The sequence below is a fragment of the Poecilia latipinna genome, unplaced genomic scaffold (assembly GCF_001443285.1).
Source record: "Poecilia latipinna isolate Pla-1442-1.1 unplaced genomic scaffold, P_latipinna-1.0 Scaffold187, whole genome shotgun sequence".
NCBI lineage: Eukaryota > Metazoa > Chordata > Actinopteri > Cyprinodontiformes > Poeciliidae > Poecilia > Poecilia latipinna.
This window is the reverse complement of record NW_015112803.1, coordinates 22918-37473: the sequence shown is the minus strand read 5'-3', so window position 1 is coordinate 37473 and position 14556 is coordinate 22918. Positions and strand designations below refer to the sequence as shown.

The 14556-nt window shown below is 36.8% G+C and overlaps 1 protein-coding gene across 1 annotated transcript in view; it reads right to left on the bottom strand.

The window, feature by feature from the left end:
• The window catches only part of LOC106946330 (sodium/potassium/calcium exchanger 3), a 38843-nt gene extending 30389 nt beyond the window's left edge, over window positions 1-8454 (bottom strand). Inside the window, exon 1 of the mRNA XM_015030582.1 lies at window positions 7942-8454. Coding sequence (XP_014886068.1) covers window positions 7942-8044 — 103 coding nt within the window. The 5' untranslated portion in view covers window positions 8045-8454. The remainder of the gene's footprint in view (window positions 1-7941) is intronic.
• Between the last annotated feature and the right edge of the window lie 6102 nt (window positions 8455-14556).

Here is a 14556-nt window from a genome sequence, read left to right as displayed (position 1 = left end):
TTAAGAATTGTGGCAAGGCTTGAATAGCATGGGTCCGAGGTGATATTGTTCAAAGAACAGACAAAAAGTTCACTCTCCAAATGTGTAAAACATTTTGATAGATAATAAGACTCAAATGAACACCTCTTCTTAAGATTTTTATTTGTGAATAACCATAAATAATGTTCCTTTCACTTTGCCATTATTCTGGTCCATTGTTCCTACAAAACAAATTTGTTGCTAGAAACATGACAATATGTGAAAAATTCAAGAGTTAAAAATATAGGGTACTTAAAATTACTGTCTTCCTTTTGACGTTGACCTTTGACCTGTAAGTCAGATGTAACTGATTGTTGGTGTAGACGACAAAACTTAGTTCATGATGTAAATATAGGAGAGCGGTCCCAGAACAACCAGAGATAAAATCTGATTTGTAGAGTTTGTATGGAAATAACCTAATCCTGTTTTTAAAAGCTGAATAAAGACTCCAGGTGGAGAAATTACAACTAGAGCCATCTAGTTGTAATTTGCTAGACTAAAAAAGTGCTGTAGAATAAATCATTTTTGTATGAGGTGGTAAAATAAGTCAGAAATTTTTAAAATTTTCTGTTAGACAAATTAATTATTCCAGAAGTTATTGCGATAAATGATAATATTGCTGTTTTGAGATAATTTCTAAGCAATATAACAGTAATGGCAAAATAATAATGCAAGAGGGCATTCTAAAAAAACTTTAAATTCTAGTGAACATTTAATACTGGAACTGGAAGACATGTTAATATATCCAAAATAAATAAACAAAACAACAAATAAAATAAATTTTGAAGTCTTTGTAAACAAAACGGTCCTCTTAAAAAAAAAAAAAAGGACTGGATGAGACCAAAGCACCAAACTGAAGATTTATCATCCAGTTTTTGGTAGAAAGAGAGAAAAAAGAGATAAATCATGCCATGACTTTGTTTTAATTTATCATTCAATTAATTGATTTATTGATTCAGGCCTAATTCTGAGCCTAAATCACTTCATATAATTAGGCTTTATATTTATATATATATAAAAAACAATAAGCTGGAACAGGTAAAAGAAATGAAATGACTGCTTTATTCTAAACAATGAAATATTAGTAGATTGTTACAGAAGGAGCATTTCTTCTGAATATCTACATTTATAAAAATGATCCTGCCAATGGTCATTTATCTATTCATACCAAATATGGAGGCAACATCAGCTTTTTAACAGAAACTGTTTAAATGTTCAATAACTTATTAACAAAGATGCGTCATAAAATGTGTTTTTAACCAGAAATGGCTGATTTTCAGGTCGTTCTGCTCTGACCTGTCGTTACCTGATAAGAAACTCAAAAATATCTCCTTTTTTCAACATGAATGCACCACATCAAAGCGTGACAACATCCTGCAGTGTTGGTAGTGCGATGAACTGCATAATATATTGAAATGCAAGAACCACATCAAATTTAGTACTAGTAAATTTGTCTGTTTTCTATGAATAAGCCATATTTTCAGTATACCTTTCTCATGACAAATTGCCAGAAAGCTTCATGTCACGCTAACATCCTGCCTCTTCCCAGCAGCAGCTCTGCTGGGAAAAAATAAACTTTTTTATTTCTGCTTTTTACTGTAAAGTCACTCAGTTGGAAAACTGCACCATAAATTTGCAGCATGCCCCTAATTCCCATTGTTACAGTAATGGATCAAAATGAGCTCTTCCTTCTTTATTATTGATGTGTTTGTTTAGTTGACATATTTTTAGGAAAAAATTAAATATTAAAGAAATAAATGTTTATAGTTTAACCCAATGAGCATTTCTTGTTGTCATAACCTTCTTTTATATTAGATAGGGAAATATATGATTCAGATTCTTTTTTCTGTTTTATTTGAGTGAAAGTGGCATAAATGAAAAGGTCTGATTTAGGTCATTTAAAGTCTATTGACCATTTCAGATTCAGTATGATTGAGTTTTACTATCTGTATGGTAACAGACCATATTTAGTCATTTTCCCTGTGATCCAGAACTGTGTTAAAAAAAATTTACTACCTGTTTAACCTACTGGATACTTTACAGACCAACCGGGACACTAAGTTTTCAACAAAAGAGCAGGACTGAACACAAAGGAACAGGGATATTTCAGACAAAGCTGTTATTCAACGCCATTAAACAGTTTGTGGACATTTATGGCCTCACAGGTAGATAACAAAGTAATAAATAATGATAAGGCTTTTTGTCGATGCTATAAAGCTTTCCGCACAGACATAATGCAGCAGAAACGAGTCCTTAAATGTCAGGCAATGAATCTGATCTGCTTTCTATATGCACAGCGAAAAATAAAACACATAAATCTTTATGAGAACATTTTGATCTCAAAAGCTCCTAACTGGTGTGTTCAGCAAACTTTAAACCCTTTTTCTGGTCATTAGGTTTTATGTTCTTGGGTTTAAACACCAAGAATGACAGACTTGTTAATACTTTCCCCAGTGACTGCCAGGAAAATTATGTGACAAGCTCTATGACTAATATTTACAAATAAAACACTGAAAGAATAAGCTCTGTAAAGGTGGCTTAATCAAGAAGAAACTACAGTAAACCCTAAACTACAACGGAGAACTTAACTCTAACTTAGAAATGTAACTAATCAACTATTTTACAGAGTCTTTAAAAGGAGTTGATGTTGCTTGAAGTTTGTCAGTGAATTTTATTGGTATTTTATTTAATAAACCAACTTAAAGTGATGCAAGATTGTGAAGGAGAAGAAAACAAAGAAATATATATATATATATTTATATATATATAGGCCTGTCTTAATAACAAACTTTGCTGAACGATAAATTGTCCCAGAACTTACTGCAATAAACGATAACATTGTTGTTTTAAGAACATATTCAAGTAATATAATAGTAGTTATAATGGCATAAAAATGCAAGAACACATTCTCAAAGTTCAATAGACTTTAAATTCTAATGAACATTTAAACACTGGAACTGGAAAACATTTGGAAAACCCAAATTAAATAAAGAAAACAACAAATAAAATAAATGATTAAGTGTCTGTGAACTAAATTGTCTTTGGAAAAAAAGGGCTAGTTGGGACTAAAACACCAGACTGAAAACTTTTATCATCCAGTTTTTGTAAAAAGAGAGAAAAAGAGTTTCTTTTAACTTATCATGCGATTAATTGATTTATTGTTTATTGTGACAGGCCTAGATATATAGTTAATTTTCTTACTCATAAAACTCAGAGAAAGGTGATGTGCATCAACCATCCTGAGTTAATACTTTGACCTTTGACTGCACTGGAAATCTTCTGGTTGTGCTTTTTTCCCAGTTTTACACACCTAAAACGTACAAAGTTGACCCAGCTCAGTCAGACAGGATGGAGCGCTTCAATGAGCCTCAGTTCTCAAGTCGTGCCACATTTAGATCTGGACTTTGACTGGGCCATTTATGTTGACTGAAAGGTGAACCATTGCCCATGTCTCAAGTCTTCTGCAATCTTCTGGACTCTACTAACTAGACAACTTCACAAAGCAGCTATTTGTGATGTATTTTATTTAAAGGTGTCAGATTAAAGGGGTCTGACTAAATAAAATGTATCATTTTCCATCCACTTCACAAGGATGCTACTTTGTGTTACAAATTAAATCCCAACAGACTGAGGTCTGTGGTTGTGATGCCACAAAATATGAATAAGTTTAAGGGGAATGAAGCCTTTCTCAGAGCACCGTAAATACACAGGTTGATTAGATTTCTGGCCACAATTACATTACATAAGCAGTAATCTTCATCTGGAGCATACCATACTGAATCTTTAGATTCAGAACAAGCTTTCTAATCTCTGATGTCTAATCTGTGGTCTAGTTGAAGTCCAGGTGGTTTAAGAAAAAAAAAAACAACAACATGGATAACTCTTATTCCTTCAAGCACATTTCCATAAAGGTTTTTTTTTTTTGTTGAGCTTAGTAGCATCTTCTGTAGGATTTGCCAAGAAGCTGACATTTTATGACAACTTCAGATAACATCAAGCATTTCTACTCTGCAGCAGCGTAAAGGTGTGCATGGCTTATTAACTACCCAGATTTACTGCGGCATTTATTTACTGTTAACTATGACTACTGCAGCTCCTGATTAAAAAAAACCGGCTTAGACACGGATAGCCATAAATGGCTACAAAAGCTGTGTTATTGTGGACACAGCAGCATGTCTAATATTTTCCAGTATTGTTCTGCCTGTCACCATTACAATCAGCAGACCACAAGCTTTGCCAAAAAGGTTCGAGCGAGCAGCCTTGGTCTGTGTTCAGAGAACCTCTTCAGGTTGATGGCACACTCATAATTTAAAGGTGAAGCATAAATATTAATGACACGGCTCATACAACGGGACACTCTGCCACAAAGGGATGGCACGCAGCAGAAGCAGGATGAAGCCCAAATGGGAATTAAAACACTCCTGGCAGAAATGAAAAAGTTCAGCTACTCGAATCCGTTGGATGCGCGCGGGAGGCGAAGGGGGAAAATGGTGCTGAAGCATCTGCTGAGGATGTGTGTGACAGTGTGTGACCACATCAGCAAAGGCGACGAGCGGATGACGAGCTGGAGGAGAGTGAGGGGGTGGGGTGACGCCTTTAGGGGCATCGCCGCCGTATTTCACGGAACCAACACATTTCTCTGGGTTTCTATGCAGAAAGTAAATATAATCTAATATCTGTCATTTTATTGTTTGCCTACTAAGACAGCTTCTACTAAAAATAGTCATTGTTTTATGGAGATCTGCGAGTTACTCCTGTGAAAAATCATGAACAAATAGATAATATAGAACACAAACAGATACAAGTATCTGCAACATCTTGACAGCGGCTGATCATTTTATCAGCTTAAAGCCAGAAAGTATGATGGGTTCTGCTTTCAGTGGAGTTATTTGTACCAACCGGATGGACTTGTGCCCATAATTAATTCAGAGCCTCCTAAAATTATTCCAACTCTGCTGCAAAATAGGTTCACTGCCAACATTCAACACTTATTCTTTGAAATAAATAAAAGTAATGTTATGAGGATTTCCTCCAAAATCAACCCTAAATCCAGTTCCATTGACTACTGCACAATCTAAATCATATGTGTCGAACTCAAGGCCCGCGGGCCAAATCTGGCCTGCCACAGCTTTGTATGTGGCCCTATAGATTCTAAACTAAACACTAAATGTGCTTTAATATTATGTTATCAAACAAATCAATGCAGTTTTTATCCGTTTACTGCCAAATTATATCAATCAGTTCCCTCCAGTTTCTTGAAAATTATCATGGAAATTCTCACAAAGCCACCAACCTTTTTTGCACTTGTACACAATTGGGAGTTTATTGCAGATCTTTCTCAAAAATTCTCAAAAACTTTCTTACTTGTACTAAATAGCTGCCTCATTCTTAACTGATGACAGATTATAATCCATAATTTATAAAGTGGGTAATAAAAAGTCGCATTTACCGCCAAAATAAGTGCAAATATCGCAAATATTTCCAAATTAACACAAACACTTTAATTTTTATTGCAAAAAAAAATCACAAAAATATCGCAAAAGTTCAGTAATATTATTTAATTATAAGAATTCATTGATATTTTAACAGTTTGTGTTCAGGTTTTATCAATACATTCTGTCACAACCGGCCCTTTAAGAGCATTCATGATTGTGATTTGTCCCAAAACAAAAATGAGTTTGACACCCCTGATCTAAATCATTCAGTCCCCCAGAGGATAATTCTTCACAACCTTTGCAAACGATATGTGGTAATCAGACGCAGTCGATGCAACCAATCAGATGCTTTGTTAGTTGAGATAACAGAAAGTTTTATTGCGTGCTAGAAATAGGGGCAAAGGACTTGTCTCAAAGAAGAGATGAAGGAAGCCGATACAGCTGGACAGTTTTCAGCTTTACAGTTAAAGGGATCTCGGCTGGATGTGGCAGGAAGTAGAACCACCAGCGGCTATTCCTGAGGAGGCTGATGGTCAAAAACTCTTCACTGACAGGAGAAAAACCTGCACAGAGTTGAAGGGCTCAATGCCTGAACTCCAGAAAGCAAAACACTTATGAACCAAAAGCATAAAAGAAGCCGGATCCAAACTGTGTAAGTAAGCCAAGAGGTTTTAGGATTCTGTGAAGCAGTAACTCAAAATGTTAGCTTTCAGAGCCAGCAGTGCGTCTGGAGGAGAAAGAATGAATCACCCTGCCTGCAGTAAAGCAAGGCGGTGGCTCAGTGATGCTCTGGGGCTTCGACTTTTTGCTGCACTGAAAATCTGGAGGGTGTGAAAGGTACAACTTACGATGAATTATCAGGAAATCAGCGGTCTGCGGGGAAGATTAAGTTTGGGTTTGGACAACGAACCGAAACATTTCTCAAACAACATCAACGAAGTGAAGACGTCTCTGGTGTCTCACTGTGAATCATGCAGCAGGTCATAACAGCAAAAGGTGCTGCATTAAGATGCTCCTCTAGAAGGGGTTGATTTACTCTGAAACCACTCTAGCTATTAAAACTGGCATTTTGTGTTAAATTTGGAGAAATCGTTTGTAACATAAGATGTGTTGCTCTCTAAACATCTGATTTATGTGCAACTGCAGATCGTAGTGACCTAGAGGCTAAAACTGATGGGGAAGAAAGAGAAGAGTGAGGAAAATGGGAGTTAATCATATTTCCACTTCATATTTTGTTCATATTGTTCCTCCCTAGTTCTGTCGTACGTTCCAACATTTTAAACTCCTTTCAATAAGAAGCAAAAGGAAGAAGCAGAGAGACAGGAGTATTTTCTGGCCTCCCTACTGCTGCCCTCTGCCAAATGAGAGGATGTGACCACGAGAAACACAAACTTCCCTGTTTTAGAAATATTTTCAACTGTGAAACAACAACAGCCGAGGCTTGGGTTAAGAAGGAAGGCGCATCAAAACCGGCAAAATGATACACAAAACACTGTTAAAATATTTCAGCAGTCAAGGTATTCATTTTACTGTTACCGTTTAAAAAACAAATAGATATTTATCTACATATACAGCCATACAGATGTATATTTACACAGGTTAGTCATGCCACACAAATCATGGCAAATCAAGTCGTTTCTCTGCATTAATTTGATGTTTATAAACTGAAATCAGGTGGAAACCAGGATTCTGTTTACCAAATCAGTTTGTTTCGAAATAAGTCATACTTTTTTAATTTACCATCTTTTATTATTAAAATCCACCTTGTTTTTCACATATAAAAACAGTTTCTTCATGAAATAATGTGTCTTTAACGTGCCTAGTCACAGTCAGTTTGTCCTCTGAGCTACAGATAATGCCCAGCCTACACCCCCAGTGATTGGATTTACACATGCCACAGTTTGTGCCCACGTTGTATGATCAACAATCTGTCACCTCCCTGCAGGGTGAACAGAGTCAATCATCCCAAGAAGCCCAGACAGAGAGGCTGAGGGATGGGCTGCAGTCATGTCAGGAAAAACGCAGAAGTATGTCATGCAGCAGCAGGGCGTGCTGCTGGAGAGTCAATCTAAACTCTGCAAGTTCAGCTTGTTTTAAAGGTTAGACATTCAACCAGAATGGGAATAAAGAGAATGCATAGCCGTCTGATAACAGCATGTGGTTATGCACTAAAATTTGAGATTTTAAAAGGAAGATACTGACTTACTTCTAAGATATGCATGTCGTTTAAAAGATACAAAATTGTACGTTTAATAAAATAAATGCATATATAACAATAAAAATTAATAGACATTAGACTAATATTACTATTAATACTACTAACATAGCACAACATGTACTTTTGCTCGTCTTTTTTGTCATTTTCACTGCAAATAATTTTACATAGTACTCAGATTGGGGTATATTTTTAAGCACTAAGTTATAATACTGGAGTTAGAGTGAACTTCCGTCGCTGCCACGCAGCCGTGCGTCCTAATTAAGGTCTCACCTGGAGCCTGGAGGACCTGCGTGAGCCAAATGACGGCGACCAGCCCGACTCCGCAGCAGCAGAACCGCTGGAAGGGCCGCCGGTGCCTCGCTGCCGCTTTCATTCCTCCGCCAGCTGCATGTTCACCAAAAACATCTGTTGCTCTCTGTCTTTACACTTGTTTCACACTTTCTTGGAAGACAGCGACGAAACAAACCGCCTCCTCCCTCCCTCCTTCTGTTGCTTCTCTGACAAGTTGGGTCCAAAAGACAGAAAAGAGGAGAAGAAGAAAATTCCCCCGCAAAGACGAGAGCCCAGTTTACTCCAGCAGCTCCGGGCTCAGAGCAGGAGGCGCCGCGCTGGTGAACTCCACCGACCGTCCTCCTGGTCGCACATAGCGGGGAGACGCGTCAACGAGCTTTCTGCGTTCATGTGTGTAGCCTGAAAGGTCGACTGCAGATCCCACAGTGAGGTGCAGCAACAGGAGGCGGTATGTTCCGAGCACTGTGTTCCTGCTCGGGGTGTAGTGCTCATCAGTGGCCACCAGGGAGCGACAAAACGCAGGGTGAGCAGTTCAAATCAAATCTACAGCGGCACAGGAAACTGTTTGGCCTTACCCACGTTTTGGACGTAAATGTGTTCAAAATACATAAGTGATGACGCAGCAGCAACCAAGAAATGCATTTTATTATACAGCTATGAAAAAAATAATAGACCCTATAACGTCCTTCTTCTTTTTCCAACCTTATATTTAATTTCATATAAAAATTAAAGTGGCAGTATTGTGTGATAACACTTTATTTGAAGGGGTGTGTGCATAAGATTGACATTACACTGTCATAAACATGAAGGAGTCTTCATTAATGTTTATGACTGTTGTCATGAAGCGTTATTGGTAAATAATGACACTTAATGCAAGATTGACACTTTTAATTGACTTTTAAAGCAAGTTTTAATGGACATTTGCGTTAAACGTTTATTTTCTGAATAATGCAGAGTTTACAGTTTTAAGGAATTTTTAATGCAACTTTTAGTGCACCTTTACATTAAAAGTGTCATTATTTGCCAAATTACTCTATGACAATGGTTTATGATTGAAGAGTCATTCATGTTCATGACAGATGTTATGTCATGTTTATGACAGTCTTATGTCAGTCTTATGCACACCCCTTCAAATAAAGTGTTACCAAATAAAGTACATCAAATTAAACTTTAAAAAAATTTAACTCCGCAATTTAAAACCTCTTCCTGACACTCCTGATATAAAGCAAAAAAAAAAAAAAAAAGTCAACTTTACATAATACTGATACATAATAATTAACAATACTTAATTCAAGAGGTGGATGGGGCTTTTTCTACATGGAGTTACGATATTTTGCATGTGAACATTCTCACTGGGTACTTTGGGTTCATATGACGCTTTTAAAGATGGCTGCTTTATTTGTCTCTCTAGAGCACAGGTGTCAAACTCCGGTCCTCAAGGGCCACTGCCCTGCAACTTTTAGATGTGCCTCTGCTGCACCACACCTGAATAGAATAATTAGCAAGGCTCTGGAGAACTTATCGGTAATTAAACCATTTCATTCCAGTGTTTTTTTACTGTGGCACATCTAAAAACTGCAGGACAGTGGCCCTTGAGGACTGGAGTTTAACAACTGTGCTCTAGAGTGATTGTGTGAAAACTTTTGCGTATAAATGGACACCTGACACCACTACCAACATGGAGAAGCCAAATACATATTAAGCTTGGTGGTGGCCAAAGGCCATGTTTGCTGCCAAAGGTACAGGTGCAACAGAAAAGTGTGGAATAATCAAGAAGGTCTTCCTCCAAATTCTTTAACTTAATTAGATTAACAGCTTGAAAATGGAAAGACAAAAACATCGAAGCTTGTTTCAGGATAGACTAAGCCTGATAAAATAAAGTGAATGTGTTAAAGATTCATGACCGCTGCCTAAAAGCCAGGTCTATTCCAGGAAAGCGTCCAGCTTGTGAGACTTTTACCGTCACTGATAAGACATTTCAATCCAGAGTTATGACTGAAGCTTGGTGATTTATCAGGGAACAACTTTCTAGGGATCATTATGTTGCTGGAGGTGAATTGTTATATTCAATAAATTAGAACATGTGCTCCAATGAGGTTTGTTTATCAAATTAACATCTTATGTCATTTTTTTTACTGGTCTGGCATAATATTCTCATGTTTTCATTAACTGTAAGTGGAAAACCATCAAGATTAACCAAAATAAAGGCTTGAAAACATCCACAACTGTGAACTGAGTTACTGAATATGATGAAATTGTACTACTCTACTACATTAAAGTGGTCATTTATAGTGGTGAGAGAAATATAAAGCTCTGAAAGCCCCAAATATATTTGGTACCTTTCTTTCATCTTGAGTTTTTCCTGTAATGCAAAATAAAAACCACAGGAAACAAAACGCCTCCTGCTGTTTTAGCATCTTGTCATGAAGAGACCTTCCAGAATCAGAGAGAAGATTAAAAAGCACAGCTGCAGCTCTTCTTGCGAATATCTGCACAAAAATGTACACAAAACCTTTTGCGATAACCTTACAACAGGAATTGTCTGGACAATGTCTTAAATGAAAAACTTAAATTGACTCTATTTCATAGCAGTAAAAGGAAACAATAAGTAGAAGTAGCCTCATGTGTCTTCAGGCCTCACAAAGAGCCCTGGTGTTTGTCATTCTTACTGTTTAATTGCGCAGTTTATGACAGGACTGGTGGATTTGTTATCATCAAACAGGGGAAAGTTATGCAGTTATGAACTGCATCACTTATTAACAGAGTGCAGGCTTTAACAAACGGCTGCTTTTGCTCCTTGAAATTTGCTAAACACGATTTCTGGTTGGAATCAATCAAAGCACAATCATTAAGCAATGAGATATTGAATAATTTCCACAACATTTTTCCAGTTATCTAGATGAAAACTTGGTGTGAACTCATTTATCATGATGAAGACTTTGTGTAAAAAATGAAAGAAGAATGTTGGAGCGAGATGATATCCAATCAGATCTAATTTTAGAAGGATGACCTGAATAGGCCAATAGCAGACTTAAATTTCCTTCGTGGCAGGACCAAACAAGGTGGAGATCACATGTTCACAAGTGCAAAAACGGGAAAGAAAGAAAGAATGAACATATCAGAACATAAAGACATCAACAAATACATTTTGTATGAAGAAACAAAAGAAAAGCTCTACAAATCTGAAGAGACACCTGGAAACAAGGTAGCCTGAAAACTATCCAATCGTAATCATGCAAAAAACTAAAAACCAAAGTTAATTTGGAGTAAATTTAGTCAACTAAAACTAAAACTGGACTGAAACCTAAATGACAAAATGATAAAACTAAACATTTTTTATCAAAGAATATGACCAAAACAAAATTAAGATGTGTGTCAAACTTAACTCTGCATAGAAAACACACTCTGTAGTGTCTTCACTCCATCCAGCAGTGCGGCTATTTCCTGAATTTCATCAATAACATCTTGATTTCTCACTTTCAACAGAAGATGCTGAACCTTCATCAGTCCATGCGGAGAAGCTGACAAGTAGGAGAAAACACAAGACAAAACTTACTAATACCTCCCTGCATGGCTTCCCATTAAAACAGTTACCAACTCCCACTTGTTATACAACTCTCAAACCTCCAAAACATCAGTGAAGATGCCATTTTTTTAAATTTAGGGATGGCCTTTTAAATAATAATTTGCATCTAGTAACTCCATCCTCCAATACTTATAAGCAGTAACAAAAAAGTGAGACCAACAATTCAGCTGTTCCAGTTTAATCCTCTCTGATCCACATTTTGCACGTTGCCATTTTGTTCCTGTGTTCTGCCGTTTTATATTTGTCAGTAAAGCAGTAATAGGCGTGTAATTAAACCACAAAATGTTTGCAAACTGCAAATGTAAGAAACAGTAACAGAGCAAAATCGCCATGACTGCTAATTCAATACATTCTTATCCATTAGTCATCGTAAAAAAAAGAACAGTTAAACTCAAGAATCCATGTTTCATCTCATATTGTTTCTACATTTTATGCAGTTTAGTCCCCAGATGTTCTCAACATTACAGACTTTTTGTTTTAAATTTAATTCTGTAAGCAAAAGAAAAAAGAAAACTTCAAATTCAACACTTAAGCTTTTTCTTTACTTACATAATTCTGGAAAAAATCAGCGACACTTTGCAGAAACTCCGTGAACTACTTCTGGGCCAGCAGTCTCACACGTAAACAAAGTGGATATAAACAAGAGCACATAAGCGATTAAACTTTAAATGAGAAAGCACTCCTATCCAATTACGTCTTAAACCTAAAATCATGCCTGATCTGCGGTCAGCAGTGCCGTTTGTTTCAGAGATTTATCTGTCATCTCTGCTGGAGGGACTCAGCCAAAACACAACATGAGGTATGAATTTTCCTCCGTTAAGTTTTTGTTGACAAAAACCAGGCAGGTTTTCAGCTTGCAAACTTAGATTCCACCTTTGTTTCAATTCCTCTGCGTTGATAACAGAGGCTAAATTGCAGGAATGATCCCGAACGATGTGACGATGTTTCAAAACACACTTTGATCTTACAGGTTCTGCTCTCTGTTTTTTTTTTTTTTTTTACCCCAAAAATTTAGGACTCAAAATGTTTAATTGGTCAAAACTACCTAACTCATCCTATCAGCATAAACTCAGCATCTGTGTTAAAGAAATGACTCAGCAGATTATAGAGTGCAACATATAATTTTTTTTTTTTTTCCCATACACAAATGAATTCAGATGAAATTTATACTAAATATACAGGAATGTGTCTTTATTTACATTATGGTGTGAATATTGTGTATAATTACTGGTGATTACAAGCTGTTATTTAAAGTTGTACTGAAAAATTTTACTTTTTCAGTACAATTTCTTACTTCATCTCTTGGAAAATAAGTGATACAGTTGTTGTTTAGTTCATATTGGTGGAAACATACAGAAAACTGCAAAACAGCTGAAACACTGAGTGCCTTTAAATCTAGAGTTGCTTTTGAAACATAATCAACAAAATATTAATCAACAATCTGATGTGTAACGACTCCACTTGAAAAAATGTAGTGTTTCACGTGTTCACTGTGTGTTGTTTTTGTGTTTTTATGATTTGAAGCAAATTTGATTTGAATTCGATACAAACGCACAAGCCGCTCTTTACAAATTTGTCTTGCATTTTTCTCAATTTAACTAAACCCTCCCACCATAAACCCAGCATTTATTTCTGCTGTTTCCCCAAAGTGTAATCCTGGTTTTCATGCTGACTTTTAGCTTTCCTTAGTCCAGCTGAATAAACGTCTATAGACATTTCTGAACACCAGAGGATCTTTTGGCTAAGCAGTCGAGGTGTTCTTTGTAAGCTTTGAAATCTGGGGCAAATATCTCCCACCTTATTTATGGTAGGAGCTGCGAAGTGAAGAGATGTTGCAGGCGGACTTTCATCAATCCTCATCTACTTCTTGTAAATGGGGCAACAGTGGTCTGGCCATTTAAAACGTAAAACACAACCCTGTGACCCGGGAGTGTAAACACACGCTCACAAACCAACACATTACCTCTGTATTTACAGAACAGGGATGAGTCGAGCTGGCTCTAAGCACTTAAGCAGCTCGGAGCGAGGACTCCGGCGCTTCCACCCCAAATAAAGACATGAACCGGTGCATTGTTGTCATCAGCTGTCCTCCTGGTGTCAGCCGCTGGAAGATGAGTGTTTTTCTCCGGCGGGTGTTTAGAAAAGCTTTCCAGCGGACAAAGTCCTGGGAAATGTTTGTGTGATGTTTTTGCGCTGTATTATGATCACAGAACAAGCTTTGGAAAATGAACGCGTCTTATCTGGCACTACATCAGTTTCAGTGAGATGACACTGTGTTTAGTCAGGGGTTGGGGAAAAAAAAGAAGGTAAAAACACAGTTATCTATCGCCCTGAAAACGGCACCGTGCTTTTGCGTAACAGCAGGAATACAGAAATTGTAAACTTTTTTTTTGTTGTTGTTGTGATGCTTCGAATATTAGTGAACTCTGGATCATGAGAAAACTGTGAAGATATTGTTGAAAATGCTGTTACGTTTCGGTGTCGTCAAGGTGGAATCAAATGACAGCAGGTGGATAATGGAGTGGATTTATAGGAACCAGGGCAATAAGGAAAATAGAAACCAGTGAATTTATAGAGAATGAATACAGGTGAGTAAATCAGGTGATTATGAACAGCTGCTGAATAATTGCTGCAGAGGAAAATAATTAAAAGTGATAAAAGAGCAAAAGATCCAATAAATGCACAAAAAACAGAAACAAAATTAACCTGAGTGGAAGAATCAGGTTCCTGTGTTAGTAGTTAGTATTTAGATGACTAAAGTTTGATCCTAGTCTCTGTGTGAAAGTTACCTTTTGGAAAATTTTAAGTCTCCAACTAAAAATCCTGACATTTCTCTTCATCTTTTAAACCTCATTTTTCCTCACTGACAGTGAAACATTGGTCTGGATCACACAATAGCTTCTGTTTCTTAATATCAGAAGTGATTTTTGTTTTCTATCCAATGGCTTTAGAAACCAAAGAAAATTCAACTGGACATTATCAAAATATCCAAAATAACGCCTCCCCCC